This window comes from Athene cunicularia (assembly GCF_003259725.1).
Source record: "Athene cunicularia isolate RWA chromosome 5 unlocalized genomic scaffold, athCun1 chr5_part1, whole genome shotgun sequence".
NCBI lineage: Eukaryota > Metazoa > Chordata > Aves > Strigiformes > Strigidae > Athene > Athene cunicularia.
The window spans coordinates 18,913,445-18,933,509 of record NW_020799101.1 but is presented as its reverse complement, the minus strand read 5'-3'; the positions used below and the strand labels follow the sequence as shown (position 1 = coordinate 18,933,509).

The 20,065-nt window shown below is 35.4% G+C and overlaps 1 protein-coding gene across 1 annotated transcript in view; it reads right to left on the bottom strand.

Moving 5' to 3' along the window:
• Positions 1–18,792, bottom strand: part of EFCAB11 (EF-hand calcium binding domain 11) — a 74,680-nt gene extending 55,888 nt beyond the window's left edge. The window contains 5 exon segments of the mRNA XM_026849636.1: positions 9,350–9,440; positions 10,790–10,815; positions 10,817–10,886; positions 14,175–14,219; positions 18,744–18,792. Coding sequence (XP_026705437.1) covers positions 9,350–9,440; positions 10,790–10,815; positions 10,817–10,886; positions 14,175–14,219; positions 18,744–18,777 — 266 coding nt within the window. The 5' untranslated portion in view covers positions 18,778–18,792.
• Positions 18,793–20,065: the final 1,273 nt, after the last annotated feature.

The window sequence follows — 20,065 nt, the reverse complement described above, 5'->3', positions numbered from 1 at the left end:
TGGGGAACTGGAGAGGGAGATGCTGAGCTCTTCTCCCTGGGATCCAGTGATCTGGTTCAAAGCTGTGCCAGGGGAGGTTTAGGCTGGACTTTAGGAAGCATTTATTTACCAAAAGGGTGATCAATCCCCAGAAGAGGCTTCATAGAAAGGTGATTGATACACCAAGCCTGTCAATGTTGAAGAAGAATTTGGACAAAGCCTGTAAAAACGTACTTTAACTTTTGGTCAGCCCCAAACTGGTCAGGCAGTTGGACCAGATTATCATTGTAGGTCCCTTCCATCTGAAATTTCTATTTCTATTCTATTCTATTCTATTCTATTCTATTCTATTCTATTCTATTCTATTCTATTCTATTCTATTCTATTCTATTCTATTCTATTCCTATTCTATTCTATTCCATTCCATTCCATTCCATTCCATTCCATTCCATTCCATTCCATTCCATAAAATCCAAACATATCTGGTTTTCAGTCTATCAGCATACACCACAAATTACACTTCAAATAGAAGATGCAGTTTATTTAAAAAAAAAATATTTTTAACACTGGGGAAAAATTTACTTTTGATTAAAAGTGTGCTCTGAAGGAGCTTAAGGAACAATTTCCCCTTCAGGGCAAAGGTTCAGCTTTGGATGAAAAGTAACAAGAACTCTTGTCATTTAATGGCTGTTTAATAGTTTACTTGAAATTAGTTTGGTGGGGTCAGTCTTTTTCCCAGTTTCTATCATCCAATGTAATTAAAAAATAATCAGTATCTGTGTAGGCAGTCCCTACGTACATGAATTACTGCTAAAAGAACTGATTCACATTTGAGGCATGTTGGTAGGTGAGAAAAAAAGATATCTGCACTGCTATTATCCCAGATGTCATTCATAATAAAAAAATATTAATCTTTTATGTTGTGAATTTGGTCTATTTTATAGCTGCCACATTCTAATATTTTTAATTATATGTCACAGTTTTATCCCATCTGAAAGAAACTGTCTTTAACAGAGAGCCCTGAGGAAATGACCAGCTAAGCATTTATTGTGGCATTAACGCATTTTAATAAGTTATTTTACTATGGATCTATTATGGTAACTGACCACATGCATATCCCTACTTTATGGCAATGCAAAATAACATGGATTTATGTGAGCTGGGATTGGTTTTAACATTTTAAACTCTTTTAACATAAGTTAAAACAGTTTACCTGCACTTCAAGGACCAATGAAAGAAGGCCAGTGTGAATGGCAGGAGTGACAACTACGAGGCATAAACCAGTGTCTTATTGAAATTTGTTAACGTATTTACAAATATTTGTTTGGAAATATCCTCAAAAATAGAAAAAGCATAGATTTTTAAATGAACTTAATTTAAATTGCTAACTTTAAAAAATAAGATTTATTTAATGTAGTATTGTTTCCCAAATTAGAAAAAAGCATGTTGAATAATTTAGAAGCAATAAGAATGTAAATGATGTAAATGTGTGGCATATTGAATCATAATTGCATGCTAGGTTTTGCCCTGCAAAAATTTATATGTGTGCTTATGCCAATTGTTTTAGCAGTCCCTTTCTCTTCAGATAAAGTGATACACAAAAAAGTTCAAAATTTTAAATTAATTTTTTGTGGGATTTGGAAAATAGACCTGGGTCATATCTGCTAGAAATTCTATTTAAAATTTTTATTAGGATGATTTGCTATCAGATTTATTTATAGTGAAAGCTCCATACTTTTAATAGATGTGAAATAGATGTATAATGGCGTACTGCTCCATAGGAACAGTATGCCCAGTTCCTTCAGGATTTAACTAGTGATGTTTTTTATTAGAAAAGTGTTAGAGCGAATGAGTAATTTTAATTTGCAGTAACGTACATGGTCTGGCTGGGATGGAGTTAATTTTCTTCACAGTAGCACAAATGGTGCTGTGTTTTGGATTTGCGACTCTAAGTGTTGATAACACACCAGTGTTTTGGCTACTGATGAGCAGTGCTTGCACAGCCTCCAGGCTTTATTTTCCTACTCTGTTTCCCTTGTGAGTAGGCTGGAGGTGGGCAAGAATTTAGGAGGGGATGCAGATGGGACAGCTTACCCAAACTGAACAAAGGGATGTTCCATACCACATGAAATTTGTTGCTCATGCTGTAAAGAGACTTGTGATATCACCTGTTACTGCAATAAAAGAAAGGCTGAGAGAGTTGAGGTCATTCAGACTGGAGAACAGAAGGCTCCAGGGAGACCTTTCTATGGCCTTGCAATATATAAAGGGGGCTTATAAGAAAGACAGAGAGAGGCTTTTCACCAAGGCCTGTAGTGACAGGCAATAGTTTTAAACTGAAAGAGGGTAGATTTAGATTGGCTATAAGGAAGGAATTTTTTACAGTGAGGGTGATGAGACACAGGAACAGGTTTCCCAGAGAAGTCCTGCATGCCCCATCATTGGAAGTGTTCATGGTGAGGCTGGACGGGACTTTGAGCAACCTGTTCTAGTGGAAGGTGTCCCTGCCCATGGCAGGGAGATTGGACTAGATGATCTTTAAAAGTCCCTTCCAACCCAAACCATTCTATGATTCTATGACATCATGTTAAGTGATAAAATCTTGGGAAAAGGAAGAGGAAGGAGGGGATGTTTGTGGTATGGTGTTTATCACCCCAAGTAACCAATGGCATGCTGCTTTCCAGGAAGTGGCTAAACATCTGCCTGATGATGAGAAGTAGTGAATAAATTCCATATTCTGCTTTGCTTGCATGCACAGCTTTGCTTCACTTGTTAAAGTGCCATTATCTCAGCCTATGAATTTTCTTGGTCTTGCTCTTCTGATATTCTCCACCAACCCACTATGGGAGCAAGTAATGAGTGACTGGGTGGGTGCTTAATTGCTGGCCAGAGTCAACCCACCACAAGTAGCAAAGTATTTTGTTAAATAATTGGATTACGAAATTGGTAACAGAGTTACAGATAGAAAAAACAAGCGGAACTATTAGTATTAACCAAAAAATACACCTATCTTCAGGTGTTAACTCAGGGTTCTCTACAAAATATTTTCAACCATGCACGTTTTCTCGCAAAGTATCACCACACTTACAGAAAATGTGGGACACATACAGCCTTAATTGTGTATCAGATCTCTGTGTAATGAATCATGAAATAGGTGCTGTCTTGAAAAAGAAGAACTTGTGTTAGTGTTAGGGTACAGCTTCTCAACATAAAAATAATTCAATCTGACTCTTGCTCCCCTGAACACCCTTAATATGTTTTTGGACTAATTATGAGGATCTCTTTTTTTTTTTTTTTTTTTTTCCCCCCCAATTCCTCGCATTTCTTATCTCACCAGGGTGAAATAGAGTCCATATTATAAGACCACTGTGGGATTTTGTCAGCTTCACAAGTGCCAGCTAAGGACAGGTAGGAGAATCTGTTGGATTATTTTTACTTTCCGTCTTCCTGGTCTGAGATACTGGTTACAGCAAAACATTTTTAACCCAGTCCCCTATAGGAGATAGTAAATATAGATGCTGAGGCAGTCCTTTACACTTTGATGTTCAGTCTGGTTTACCATCTTTTTTTACTAGCTTTAGGGCAATGGTATATTATTTGTTGGCATAGTACAAGCTTTTAACCCATGATTTGAAAAAAAAAGTACATATACTGATATGCATGGATAGACAAAAAATGTATCTTTTCTATTAGAGATGGCTCTCAAGAGATAAGGAAAAAGACTTTTATAGGTGATGAAGTGTGATAATATGAAAGTCTGCAAGACAGTTGCTTAAGAAACAAGAACAACAAAGGAATAAACTACTGCAGGCATCACCAGAGCTGGAATGACATTGTACTGTGTACTATGTTTCCATGGCAACTAGCCATAAGAAGATGAATGTCTCATATTCACTGTGTTCTGCAGTACATGTCTATAAATCAAACTTGCATAAAAGAGCATAAGATTTCTTCCATGGGGCGACTCTGAAAAACAGGTTATTTTCTCATTACTAGATAATTACATGAAAGAAATACGAGACAATTAGGTCATTTTTTGTATGGAAAGTACCAATACATACAGAAGTACTAATATACCTCTAGTGTGTGATCCTATCAATCTAAAGGCACAGCAGCATAAAATGCAGATCATGAATGCTGCCTTTTCTTCCCAAAGATCTGATTTATGCTTGCTAGCTTTAAAAACTGTATGAGACTTTTCTGTCCACTTTTGGTTTGTAAGTCATTTTTCATCATTTATAGGTTCATAGGCATTCACATGTGATTGGTTTTCAGCTTACATCTGTCACTATTTCCATTATCATGGTCTAAGGATTTAGCATACAAATAACCTATTTTTTCTAAACAAATGGTATAGCTAAGACAAATATTTTCTCACCAGCAGTAATTAATAACATTTGTAATTTGAATATGACATTCATATTCACAAGAAAAAGGAAAACAGTACTTGAAATATTTTTCTAAGAATTTGAATCCCACTTTAAAGGACAACATGTTCACTTACAAACAGACATTTATCACAAATTATTATTGCAAAGGCCTTGTCACATTTCATATCCATGCAGTTACATGCAGAACAGCAGCACTATTATAAAGAAATCATTGTGTGTGCTACCCATTACAAAGAACCCCATCATGAAGGAACACATCATCACACCATTTACCTTAGCAGGTACTTCTGCAACTCCTGTGTCAAGAATGTTGGTACGATAGCATTTTAATCAGGTGCACACCAGGTGCATCATAAGCACTTGAGCATTTCGTTCAATATAACTGCAATGTTAGCTCAGAAACAATAAATGTTATGCTACTGTTTAGGCAAGATTATGGTCAGTTAACACAATCAAATATAAACTGAAAATTCACCCACATTTTGCAAACTTTAGCAACAGCTAAGTGCAGTATATAACTGATATTTGTAAGAAAACAATCCCTTGGGAGAAAGAACGTCCACATTAAATATTATTTTATCAGTATGAGATGAAAATATATTTATGTTTGATCTTATTCCCATGGAATTTAAAAAAAACCCCAAACAAACCACCCACTTACTATACTTAGAAATACTACTGAATGATGTATCTCTTTTCTTTCATAAAATAGAGCATTTAACAGCACCACTCCATCCTGAAGCTCTATTAACAATTCAAATTATTTCACTAGATCTTTACACATTTATAAAAAAAACTACAATGTTGAAGTAAAGCAGAGATATTAACTGTATGTTTCATAGCCCTGTATTCCAGTAAATACAGTACAGACATTGTTAATAACAGGCCACACATTGAGTTTGTACTGAGTTTGCAAGGTCTGAGGACTGAGGCTTGCCAGGCTGTCTGAACTTGCTTGACCTGCCTGGAGATTTCACTTGGTTTATCTGTAACAGCAATTCTTTTAAGGACCAGGTGGCTATGTCTAATTTGTTCTTTTTAACTTTATACAGTATAAACATAGCTATATACACACAGTAGTAACAAGAATTTCTTCTATGTAAAATTAAATATGAATTTAAGATAACGATGTAGAGAAATATAGATCTGGCATGATAGCAGAGGCCTTCAGCACATAGAGGAGTACAGGCATGGGATGTTAACATACAGGGCACAGACTAACACTGGAGGACCAAGACTATAAAAAACTCATCAATGGTCAGTTAAAGAAATGCAGACACAAGAGATGGACAGAAGTGGTTTTATGGATGACAAAAAGAGCAAAGAATGAGTATCTAAAATATGTAATCTGTGCCATATATAGTAAATTTGGATGCGATGTAGGCTTGCAGACCAGCGAAGAAAGAGGAAGGTGCAAATTGTGTTGGAAAATGCATAAAAATGACCCAAGTGGATGCTAGAGTGAGAGAGAAGAAAACATCAATATGGATATCATACTCCTTCTGATGAAGAAGTCAGGATAATGGCAATTAATTCTATCATGCCTGCCTGTCAACCTCTGTCAACCTCAGGACTGAGGGGGACAATGGAAGGCTGAGAATAACAGTGGCAAAAGGGGTAGATGTTAGGAGGTGTAGAACATATTTAACTCTACTGAGACTTTTTGTAGCACAGTATTATCTATTTTATTTTTCCTTCTCTTTTTTTTTTTCAGTTATTAAAACTGTACTAATAATTCTTTCACTAGACTGCTAAGATTTCAGTATACAGTACAAATAAATATTGGCTTTATGTATCAGGTGTGTCTCCTTTGTAGCCATAAAAAGATTTTGAGCATGACAGTTGTTTACAGGTAGGTTAGAAAAATAATCCATTACTCTTTAACTTCTTAGTATATATTAAACATTTTAAGACTATTTTAATATTAAGAGAATACATGAATGATAAATACAAGAATTCCATTGTCAAGACTTAAGTTTGTTAAAATCAATTCAACATATATGGATGCCAGGACAAGTTTGTTAAAATCAGTTCAACATTTATGGATGCCTCATTATGAGCATTTTGCACACCGACAAATCAAATCTACTTGATTTGAAAGCTAAATTACTTTAGTGGGGCCCTTCATTCTGAATGTAAATCAGTTACTCATATTCTTTCTTTCTTGTGTTCTGTGTAGCTTGAATACACTTGTTTTCATTTTTATGTCTAATATGTTGAGCATTACACTCTATAGCAGAAAAGAATTCCCTGATCTGTATGGTAAGTAGCAAACCTATTGTATGTGCCTTTAACTCTTTTTCCTACTTCCTTTTTCTTCCCTTCCCTTTCCTTTTAGCCTTTGTGACACTAACCAGACCTACCTTATTCTGTAATATTTTACTCGATTTAAAGTATAAGAAAATATATACATGCATATATACATGCAACCTTCCAAATTAAAGGAATACACCAGTACCTGATATGTCTTGGATATAGCATTTCTACCAAAAGAAAAATTTTATACATAAACATAAAAAATCCTTTTCAGATAACAATTTCATAAAGCTCTGAAATATATCAGTTGAGGGGTTTTTTTTTTCCTTGTCTTAATATATCACTATGTTTTACTTAAGATTTGGAATGCTCTTTTTAGTTGAATCTCCCAGTCTCTCCCACTGATTGTACTATGGGTAACGTCACAGTGGTCACAGCATACAAACTGCATTCCTTACAGATGAAATTAAAGTGGAAGATGTGCTCCTGGCATGCACCCAAAGCACTCCAATTTCTAGCGATCATTCAGTCTGTTGACCAGACTAGAATTAGTCCAAGTAACTCCCTCAATGGATGTCATACAGATATTGGGTCCCTAGCATAAACTTCTTGGTCTGCAGACCTGATCCCTATGTGCTGTATTAATTACTAATATAGACATAGTTTTGGAACTCACACTTGATCAGAGTCATCAGACCTAAAGATTCTAAACATCTTATGTGTATATGTATTGTAAATTATTTTACTTTGCACAAAAGAAATGTTTTAAAACTATGTTCAGTTCCAAAACTTAATTTTGATCACTGTACTAAAAAGAGGAAGAACAAGAAACATATCTACAAATATGAAATTATATGCTATTTGTTTTAGCAATACATTGTAATACAGATATTGTGCCACAAATACATTGAAGCTTCTGACAAATAGCTATGTCCAAAATATTTCCTCTGGCTTTCTTGTCATATGATTTAAATCCTGTCCTGTTCAGTTTAGGACAAAAGTCTTAGCTCTGTTTCCCTACATAAAGTTCAACATATATAACAAGAGCTAAAAGAAATACCCAAAACCAATGTGCACCTAAAGGAGGATTTAGGACTTTGATTTCAAATTACAATTCTGAGGAGTTCCATGCAGATTTGGCTTCTTGTTCAGTTGTAAAACAAATCTGTATTACACAATTCTATTGTGCAATTTATTTCAAGAGTAGTCAAAGAAACATCTAAATTTCCTGAAAAATGAAATTTTTCTATGCTTGTCTTCAGGTTCCACACCTCATTCATAAAAATGCAACTGTAAGTTTCTTTTGCCGGACTGTGATATTTATAGGCTAATATGCTAGCATTAGAGCTAGTGTTGTTTGTGACATGTCTTCTTTACTAGCTACATAGTACCATGACATTTGGTTGAACTTTCCTTCATCATTATTATAATTTAAGTTTGAAATTAGGGAGTTTCATTGACAGAAAGATGGGCCAAAAGTCTTCAGAACAATTTTACATTGTAAAGCTAAATCTGAATTTACCTGACAATTTTTCAAATTAGAAAGTTAATGAAAAAATATATGTAAAAATGCTAAATAAAACAATATGAACAGCAACTACGTATGCTTTTCTGACCTAAAAAGCATTAATATTCAAGAAACACTTTTTAATCACTGGGCACAAAAATTGGACATTAGGCCCATCATTAGTAGTCCTTAAAATATTTTCAAAGAATAACACCTCAAGATATTCTACCCACATTTTTCTATTAATTTCTTGAAAATATACCAAAAAGTGATAGTAAAACCACTTGGACGTTAAGAAAAATATAACACATAACTTTATAGGCATTCTTAAATTAATTACTCTCGCCAAAATATATTGCATCTTTAGTGCAAAAGCACAAGAGTATCACCTAAGACATTAGTTGTTGTACACTTTGATTTTGTTATTGCATGCTTGAAAGATGTACAGACCAATTCCTGTTCTGCTATAATGCTTGGAGTCTGCCATGACTCCAGATATCTGCAAAATAAAAACAATCCAAAATCCAACACCACATTTTAAAGATTGTGCTCAGCAGGGTATCTGATGTCATGTCTTCCGAAGTGAAGGACTTCCCTCAATGACTGAGCTACATCCAATCAAATCATTCACATCCAAAAAGAAAGTTTTACACTTTGAAATGCAATGTTTTCAAAAACATTTAAACAATAATATTTACTGGCAACTCCAGAGGTAAGGTCAAGTTTTTATGATATGCAAATTACACTTAAAATTTTATCCTTTCACTTCTAAGCCAATCTCATCTTGCAAGAAATCTCACAACTACTGCCTTGCAATATGCACTACAGTTTAACGGAATTTTTAAAGATACAGCTCTTGAATGTCAATTTCCTGATTACAAGAGGAAAATGTAAAAGTAAATAATTTTAGGCTTCTTAAGAAACAGTACAGGCAACAAATTACTTTCTGTACTGGATAGTTATTATTTTGATTATAGTTAATTTTTAGTGTTTCTATTTATAGAATGTCTATTCATTGTATAGTAATATATTAATTATTATATTATTTACACATACTGTCTATATTCATAATATTTATCATTAAAGGCCCTGAAACAGTAATGTGCTGAAGCTTATATCTTCAGCTGCATGATAGAATATAATAATTTCAATTAACTGAAATATATGTAATAAAAAGCCTGCGATCCAGGAATAATGATCTCTTTGTTAATCTTACCCGAAGACTTTAACTCTGATTTTTTCAGATAACTTAGGAGAAACAGAATTGAAGGCTCTCTTGAAGTCTTCAAAAGTCAAAAATCCTCTGTCTTTTCAATCAAGATTACGCAAGAGAAAAGTAACATAAATTAAGGGTGATTTTTAAAACTATTTAGTACAATTATGTTTGCACGTGAGCTAAGAAATTCACATTTCTGAAATGATCATACAGTTTTAAAGTTATTCACAAATTATTTTAGGATAGCTACATTATATAGATGAAGAGCCTAAGAAAGATTTTATACTGGCAATTCCTTCTTGCCACCATGAACCCTGTTACTGTGCCTACATATACAACTCTTATTTAAGTTTTAACTTTAAAAGTAGACATTCTGAATTGAAAATTTCAGATTTGTAAAACTTTGAAAATATAGACTCTAAAATATGCAAAATTACACTTCAAATCTATCATTTTCATTTACATCTCTGTTACACTGAGCATTGTGTTTCAAAAATGTTCTTTCATAAAAAAAATTTCCTTCAGTTTAATGCTGCTGCAGACTTAAGGTCATGAATATATTATATCAGAGTAATATCAAGTTACAAATTCATTTCCAGATCCAACTCGAAAATAATGTATCTCAAACAGGGTTATTGCAGACTGTGTGCAGCAAATAGCAAGACAAACAAAAGCACAGTGCTTGAAACAGTTAAGTTCTTTGGAATAACTCACTAAAAATAACACTTCAAAAGCTACTTTTAGTTCACAGCAAAAAGCTGAGTGGATGCTTGTCTGATAATCCCAACATCTGATCTGCCATATGTTTCACTTTCCCTCTTTTCAAGGACCATAGTCCTATCCCAGGTCAGGAAGGAATTGCATCTAAATGCGCATCAGTTCAGAGGCTCCTGATGAAGTTTTCCTTTTTTCAGTTTGGTGATGGGAGATCCTCTGCTGTCTAGCAGGAACAAAAATGAATCACCACATCTACTTCCAAAGAAGAACAAGAAAAAATTCTTGTTGCTTTGGTTTCCCTTTCTTGGCCTATCATGAGGAGTAAAAAATATCTATAGCCATCACCAGGGACAGAAATCTGTAAAGTATGTGGCATAAATAAGTGAGTGGATATACATGAGTACGGGTAACAGAGAAATAATGAGGAGCAGTAACAACAAGTAGGTAGGGTGAATGGCTAGAGATTGCTTTTAACAGCTGGAAGAGCTCATAATACAGCAGACAGTACAGAGCTACCATCTAGAGCACTGCAGCCTAGTGACCCTGACTTTATTTTTAGTAATACCATCATAACCTTTGTTAGTCTGGTATACTGTTTTACTTAACTTTGCAGCATCCAGAACACCTCATCTTAACTTCTTTTTATTTCCTCCAGGTGTTCTGTTTTGCTTAATTGTTTCAGAATTAAATTAATACTCCTAATATTTAGGAGAAAAAACTTACCTTGCACATCAAAAGCTGTAAATATTTGTTTCATTACTGTATAACTGTGCAGCCTTCTTTGCACTCGTGAGATAAAAAACCTTCTCAAATAATACACCTAGAAAAATGTAAAACATAAATAAATCTCCCTGAAAAAAAAAGTCAGGTTTTTTTCTCCTTAAAAATATATATGACTGTAGTCTATTATAATTATTTATTTACTAATTTAATTATATAAATATATGTAAAAATAAAACTGTTAAGAACAGCCTTCAAAGTCAGATGATCATGCAAATACATCAATACTGTTTAAATTTTCTCAGATCTTTTCTATATTTGAGTATAATGCTTCTGTTTACTTCCACTTTTTTTCTTCTTGTTACCTGCCATCTCATGTTTCTTTGCACTGGAGTGAAACATGGGCTTTTCTAAGTCAATAGCACTTGCATGCCATGAATAAAGGTCCACGCTGTACAAACAATCTATCTGGCAGCATTCCCAGCAGTGAGAGAACTCTGAAATAATCCATAACCTCAGATTTAGGTTCCCATGAAATTCATAATAAAATGGAATGTAGAACTGGATTGGTTATTCCTCTTGTGTACTATATGGAAGTCTTTACTTGTACATTTATCTTATCCTTTTAATGAACTGAAAATGAAGGAAATTGAAATGCAAACCTAGTTTGTAAGTTCTTAGTTGAACATTTCTTCTAAAATCAAAGTAAAACATAAAAATTAAGAAACAAAAATCTGACCCCCAAAATTTTAGGCCTCCCTATGAAACATGTAGAAATCTTGATATAAAAATTCTGCAGATAGATATTTTTTTTGCAAAAATTCCCACTTCAGTTGAATATTTAAACACAGACAAATATTCTGTTCTCATAACTTTCTAATATATGCTTTCTACTCATTTTAAACAATTTAGTTTTCTTTAGAAGGCAACATGACTGCATCCTGCAAGAATTTTTATTTATCAAATAATATAACAAAAGCTCTGCACTTCTTTTTCTTTTGATTCATTCATATCCTATTATTTCTGCAGTGGTTCAAAAGCACAACTCCTTCAGCTCCACCTGCTGTCTCAATTCAAATCTTAAACTCCAAGTTTACAGATTTCCAGTGTTTTTTTCCTTATTTCTTCTTGATAAATCATATATTAACAACTGTTACAGTCTCAGTTTCCAGGATTACAAAGACTTGCTGCTTTCAACTGCTAGCTTCTGTACATGCATAATTTCTTTAACAGAGGTTACCTAAACATACTGAACTTGCCTGCTTGAACAGCTTTCCATTCATAGAGTGGTTTGAGTTGGAAGGAACCTGAAGGATCATTCAGTTCCACCCCCTGCCATGGGTAGGGACACCTTCCACTAGACCAGGTTGCTCAAAGCCCCATCCAACCCGGCCTAGAACGCTGCCAGGGATGAGACATACACAACTCTGGGCAACCTCTTCCAGTGTCTCACCACCCTCACAGGAAAAAAATTTCTTCCTTATATCTAATCTAAATCTAAACTCTTTATGTTTAAATTGTATTATTCAATTGGATAACTATGGAAGTGAAACCATAAAAAGCAATATAAGCTTTCCATCAATTTATTTTTTCTCTTTCAGACTAACATACAAACCAAGAAAATTATAGTATACAATTTTCCTTTTACAGAATGACTCCTATAACAGAGTGCCACCTATTCATTGATCTTGAGAGCTGACAATTTATGTGCTACTAGAACAGGTTATAAAGCTACCGCAACACACAAAAAGGTCATCTTAAAAAAATATTAAAGCCAATTAGGTATTATCAAATCCATAATCTATCTTTATATCTTAGTTCACTATTTTTGGTTCAGGTATTCATATGTGGTTGTTCTCTTGAAAAAAGATCTGAGTAAAATCTTTATTTTGTATTTGTTGTGGTGTGGTTTAATGAACATGGGTTTTGGCATCAATGCTAGAATAAACAGAACCAGCCTCAACAATGCCCTTTAAATGTATTTATACAAACACTTGTGGGGCCATGTGGCGAAAGGGATGAGGGAACTTATTGATAAAAGCAATCACATTTTTTTGCCACTTCATTTTTCATATGAATCAGTTCTTCAATAAGATTTGCCACATGACCCCACAAATGTATTGGCATAATTGATAAGGTCAAGGACAAGAAAAAAACAAGCAGAACTATATAAATGGAAGGCTTGTTATAGAAGGAGATATTTACTGAGCTGTCGTATAAGACTGCATTATTTACCAAAGTGAACAGTGGAACAGTATACAAAAATTGATAGAATCTTTTTCATCACTTACCAATTTGAACACCAACATTTGCTAATTCCTTTTCTCTATCACTATATAATGTTATTAAGAAATGCTGCTTTGAGAAGCAAGAATAAGTTCAAGCTAAATGTAACGTACGAGCACTAAAATTACCACAAAACTTAATGAAAAAATATGATCCCCTTTAATAGCCATGGACAGCTGATTTATAGAATAAAATAATAGAATCATTCAAGTTGGAGAATATCTTTAATATCATTGAGTCCAACTGTTAACCTGACACTGCCAAGTCCACCACTAAACCATGTCCCTAAGTGCCACATCTGCACCTCTTCTAAACACCTCCAGGGATGGTGACTCAATCACTTCCCTGGGCAGCCTGTTCCAATCCTTGGCAGCCCTTTCTCAGTAGAGGAATTTTTCCTAACATCCAATCTAAACCTCTTCTGATGTAACTTGACGCCATTTCCTCTTGTCCTTTCAATCATTTGCTGGGTTTCCTGAGAGAAGAGACCAACACCCACCTCGCTACAACCTCCTTTCAGGTAGTTGTAGAGAATGATGAGGTCTCCCCTGAGCCTCCTTTTCTCCAGACTAAACAACTCCAGTTCCCTCAGCCACTCCTCACAAGACTTGTGCTCTAGACCCTTCACCAGCTTTGTTGCTCTTTTTGGACGCACTCCAGCACCTCAATGTCTGTCTCGTAGTGAGGGGCCCAAAACTGAACACAGTATTTGAGGTGCAGCCTCACTAGTGCCAGGGTGATGATCACTTCCCTACTCCTGCTGGCCATATTATTCCTGATACAAGCCAGGATGTTATTGGCCTTCTTGGCCACCTGGACACACTGCTGGATCTTACTGAGCCGGCTGTTGACCAACACCCCCAGGGTCTTTTCCACCTGGCAGCTTTCCAGGCACTCTTCCCCAGGCCTGTAGGGTTGCATGGGGTTGTTGTGACTCAAGTGCAGGACCTGGCACATAGCCTTGTTGAATCTTATTATCAGCTGCATACCTTATCATTAATCTTCACTGGGTTCTTCAAAACTCTTGAGAGACTAAGATTGAAATTTTTTAAATTTATGAATGAAAAAGGAAATCATGGCCTGCATAGCGTTTGCATAGTACCCAAATTTTGTGGTCTCACAGAAGACATTACTGAACCCACCTCCACTTGGAACACAGAATATATGCCACAGTGGTTTTCTACAGATCCGATAGATCTGACTCCTGTACAATTTCCATTTTATATCAATAGTATGTGATTTCACTAAATATTGATTTCATAATAATAGATATGATACAACAGTATCATCTAGGGCATAGGAAAGTATTTTACTCTAATTAAAGGAAAACAACCTCTTTTTCATCCAGTAAACTAAGTATATATGTAGTCCTAATAGAATCCTAATCAATATCCTAAATCTTAAACTAAGTATGCTTAAACAAACATGCTTAACTTTATATAGGTTGGAGTTCAACTACGCACAATATTAAAAATTAACTTTTGGAGCATCAGCCCTCAAATTTGTTATTTCCTTTAAACAAGGAAAGAACTTTCTGTTTCAATTGGAGGCCAACTATTTCCCGAAACCTAGCTTGATCAAAATTCATTTGGTAAACCTAACATAAAAACTTTAATAAAAAAGTAGAGAATAAAAATATAGTAGGAAATTAAAAAAATCTCTTCGTATCATCCAGCTTCTACAATTATCCTGAAACCAATCCACTACTGTCTCATTTTATGTACTATGTATCTCCTTTATTGTCTTTCAATAGGATCTCACAATTTTATCTAATAGGAACACAGGAGTCATACTTACATGTGGATTAGTGTTTTACCAAGATTCATTAATACTCACGAATATTCGTTTGTTATCAATATTACTAATAGTACAAATAAAAAAGCTAAGCAACATGATGAAAACAAAAAACAAAACTGACTTTTCAGAACTAAATTAGGAGGTGACTAAGAGATCACTGGAAAAGATCTTTGAACAATGTACAAAAGAGAAAGGGAGTGTATATCCAAGAAAGCAGAGAGGTCCACTTTGAGCTATATTTCTACAGCCTTTTAGCATGACTGAGTGTGCAGAGTCCAAACTTTTGTGTCTATGTTATTAGAATACAAGACTGCACATAGTTGTGATGAAAGATTAAAGTTTAAAACAAAAAGAAACATTGCACAGGACAAGGCCTTGGGAGGGGATAATTAGGCTCAAAGATAGTAGAGCCTTGTAAAATGAAGAGATAAAAAGACAGAACCTTGAGTTCAGGACAAGGAAACCTCCCTTGGTCATGTGCTCAGAGATACCATACAGACTGCCCAAGTTGTGTTCTTAATGTGAAAACCACACATCTTGATGAGAAAAAGTCCCCTACTCAGTTAAGATCCCTACCCTTCGAGTTTGCACAGAATAATAAAAAGACATTGTAACTAAGTTGAGAGGAGGCATGTTGTTAACCAGTGAGAAACAAAATTATAAGAAACTAACCAGTCATCACATTAAACACATATTTGTGTAGTTTGAAGTGTATAAATATGTCACTTCCCTGTGTGCGGTGTGCTAGCTTTGTGGAATTACCACCTAGCACCCATCTCCGTGCAGATATAGATTAAACATATATCCTGGCTCTGTGTTTTTCAGCTCATTGCACACCAGGTGAAAGACAGAGATTCGGGGACAACAGTTGAGCACTGAGACAACTCACATGAGAGGAGATGACGTGTTAGCAGCTCCTAGTGCAACCTAAGTGTACGACTCCATTCTGGAGAACGGACAAGCCAAACATGCAGTGACTAGTTAACCTAAGACTATATGTTCCGTTTGGCCTGCAACACTTTTCACATAGACTGTGTCAGGCATACAAATAGACTAGGGAAGTCCTTTTTAGAAAGCTTTGTTAAGATGTGCCAGAAGAGCAGCTGGAAGTTGTAAGCATCCTTGAGCTCAGACTGCCCTTGTGTACTCTGGGTGTCAGGGTGCCCTGCTATTGGCATCTCGTTCAGCAGCAGATGCCGACCTGTCAGTGTCCTGATGTGAAGGTACAGAGTTGGGTAAGGGAAAACAGTGGACGTTTTGGGGAGCCTGGCCTCCAAGGCACAGTATAGAGAGTGCTTTTAATTAGATCTAAATGTAACACTACCAGGAATAAAATTCAGCTGTGGAAACAACCTATTTTCATGACTATTAGTATTCCTGCAGTACCCTTTCCATTTGAAACACTTAACACCTGAATGTGCAGTTAGGTAGCTGAACATTTTTTGTTGAATTATGAGAGCATTTTAGATCAAGGCAAATAATTTGGGGGGAAAGAGGATCACTGAACCAAGCCTCCAGAGAAAAAAAAGCGTGTCTCAAAAACATGATTCCCACAATGCTGCTAGTTCCCAGAAATTATGATTTTTATATGCTAATATCAAATATACACATGGTATCAGTCCAAAAATCAGGTTAATCTCTCTTTTCATGTTTCCCAGTTATTTGTCTCAGAAGGCTTGATTTTAAACAGTGCTAAATTCATAATCTCTCTTAATAATCACACAAAAATATTTTATTAAAGAATATATAGAATTGCTGTAGCGAATTTTGAAAAAGCGAGTAGGAATGTGATTTAAATTCCTAGGTCCCACCTTGTCCAGTGAAGAGTTCGTTCATGACATCTAGTGGGTAAAGTCAGTATTACTTTTAATTTATAGAATGAAAGCGACTGAAAAAAAAGATGCATCAACATTTTACTAAAACTGCAATTGCTTGATTGCAGTTGATGATACTAAGTAACTGCCATTTCTACTGAAAAATTTATGTTAGTATGAAGTGTAGTTGAGAAAACAGTTTCACTTTGAGGTAACATGCACACCATTCCCTGTTTCTTGGAAAAGCAATTGGAAGTATTCTCCTTGCCAGAGCTGTTCTTAGTGACTTCTGAAGAAATACAAGGGCTATTACTAAATGATTTCAAACATTTTGACAACAAAGGAAAATTCACAATAACACGTCCAAGAACTGGATCCTAACACTCAACTTTTAGTATTGTAACTTCTGTGTTTGGTGCACAAAGTTGTGTTTCTCAGCACTAAGGTAAAAAATATCAAAATGTTGAAAGGAACACTCACAAGGCCTAGGCATCAATAAAAGCAAAAGGTATGGCTGTGCCATAAACCATAGATAATGCATGTTAGCAAAGGCACAAAGAATAGTATCTGTCTACCCAGGGATCTTTTAGTACTTCACAATGAGCAGTCACTGGGTAGAGAGCAATTGTTGCTGGAACTGGGCCCACTTAAGGAGCTAGCAAAACCACTACATGACAGAATCAGTCCTGGAACAAACGTTTTTAATTAATTTTTGTGCAGCTGCACAGACAAAATGGCCTACAGCCAGGTGGTCACGGCACTGCCTAGAGACCCGGCAGGTGTGACTTGGCACCTTTTCAGAAAGAAATAACTAAACCTGCAGCTCCTTTCTTCCCGAGAGTCCTCCACTTCTATTCTCTTTCCAAGAAGGAGACATCAGTGACTTATACACAGAACCTGCTCTTGTTTGAATGCCTTGAGCATGTTTTGAGTACTCCTACTGGAAGAAACATTCAGAGAATTTAACAGAACAGCTAATTTTTACATGAAGGTAGGAAAAAAAAAAAAAGATAGAAGATAGATAAGGGGAAGCTGAGCATTTTCAGATTCATAATTTAGCAGTTAAGACTCACTTTAGAAGTCTAAATTATTTTCAGATCTGGCCCTAGTTCATTGAGGAAATGTTTACCCACAGCTGAAATGTATCAGAGATGACTGCATTCAGTTTAATAAAATACTTCTGTGTTTTTTAGTTTAAATGATCATAGACAAAATTTTGTTTATGACCTTGTTAAGACTGTTTTCTTAAAATATGTATTTAAGTAAAAAAAAAATAAAATTAGTCACAAGTTGTCCTTGGGGAAGAAGATTGCTCAAATCGCAGAAGAAAGATGAATCATCATTTCTACACTAAATATACTTTATAGTATATTGGTCAAGCTTGCATCAATATGCCTTGAGAAAGACTCATAGACACAGGTATATTTATTCTAAAATCCTACATGTGTGTTCTCCATATTCTTTTTGAGATCACTTGCATACTAGAATAGAAACAGAACTTCCAGAACTACATTAAGCCATACAATTTGTCCTGTATCTGCCTGTGAGTACAACACATGATTTCTCCCAATAACTTTTTGTTAAGATTTTTGTACAGCTACAGAATTGTATTAGTCAGAACTAAAATTGCCCAGCTGCTACTTGAACCAAAAATAACTAGATTTTTGAGAATACATGTTTATTATTAGGACATGCTGTAGTTTCACATCTACTGAAACCACTGAGTAAAGTGGAGTCTCTCACTAATAAAAATCTCTAAATTGATCAATAACAAGCTCAGTAATTCACTTATTTCACACATCTTGTGCACTTGTGAAATACAGTGCATCCTTCCACCCATCACAGTCTGCAGCAGGAAAGGTAGGGGTTTGATTATTTTCTTTTGAAATAAATACCCCCACATAAGAAAATGACTGAGAATCTGTAGATATTTCTGTTTACCAAACCTACAGTAATCTACTCCAATTAGTGTGTACCAGTCAGTACACAGGGTCTCAACAGTGAGATATCTGTATAAGCTGGGTCTTCAGAACATAAACAAAAAAACCCCACAAACAAACCAACCACCTTTGAAGGTTTATAATCAAACAACATTACTACAGCGACTTTAAAGTCCTCTCTGCTTCAGTAGCCTTTGTTATCTTCATCACACACTTCAAAAATCTACAGAAACCATGTGATTTGCATTAAAAAACAATAAACCTGACCTAATATGTTTTACTCTGATTAACTGTTATGGGAAGAATAAATATTCAGGCACTTGCTGAATAAACTACGCTATTGAAAACAACTATTGAAGGTTAGTTGAATTTCTGTCAGAACTCTGTTCATCTACTCCGTTACAGAAGCTGAAAATAGACTGCATCCATTTCAATTTTTCCTCCTTCTATGTTTTGTGTGCTTATTATGAAAAGTCTTTTTGCAAACTTAGAATATATGGTACAGGCTTCTAGAAAGCAAATTACATTAAATTTGTTTCTGCAAGATCTTGAATTTTTTATTGAAAAAACATTAGGCATCTTTAATTCTCAGCTAAGTCACTATATAGAGAGGAATTATGAGAGGCTGGAACGCAAGCATAGTCAGAAGCCATCAAATTTTCTGAAGTACTTTTAGAAAAGACATACTGTTTCCATAGCCTATACTTAGGCAAGAGATTATGCTCATAACATACAAAAACATACAACTTTCCTAAGAGATTTTCCCACAGAAGATCATCAACAAGGGTTGATAATAAAACACTTGATCACATAGGTACTGGAGTAGTATATCCACAGGAAGAAGCATTACATGCAACTCTGTGGGAAAGTATTAATAAAATTACATAAACAAGTTGAAATTTAATTGTTTTTCTAGGTGTAGCTTGCCGATTTTATTGCATGCTGATATATGACACTAACATTTTTTGTTAACTGCAGCCACAAGCTTGTAATAAATTAATGAGAACCAAACGCTAAGACAGTTCATTTTGGTAGATAGGGCAAGCTTTGATGTAGTCCATGCTCTTACTTTGATGAATTTTACACCTGTTTCCCTCCCATTCTCTTCCTGAAGTCGTCACGCAGTTATCTCATTAGCAGGGCACTTCAGACACAGTAATTAACACTGAGCTGAATGAACAATTATGCAAATACTGCACCTGCCCTAAACTAATAATAAGGTCAAATAAAGACTTATTAGATTAATTCAGGTCACTAAGACGTGACTGTTCTGCCGGTTTAGCAGTTCTGAGAGATGCCAGAGCCGCCTGAGCGCCTCTCCGCGCCCGTGCGCTCCTGCCAGGCCGGGAAAGCCCTTCGGGCATCACCGGGCACCGACGGGACGGACCCACGACCCCTCCGGCTCCTCACCCGCCCGGCTGCGGAGGGCCGCTCCTCTCAGG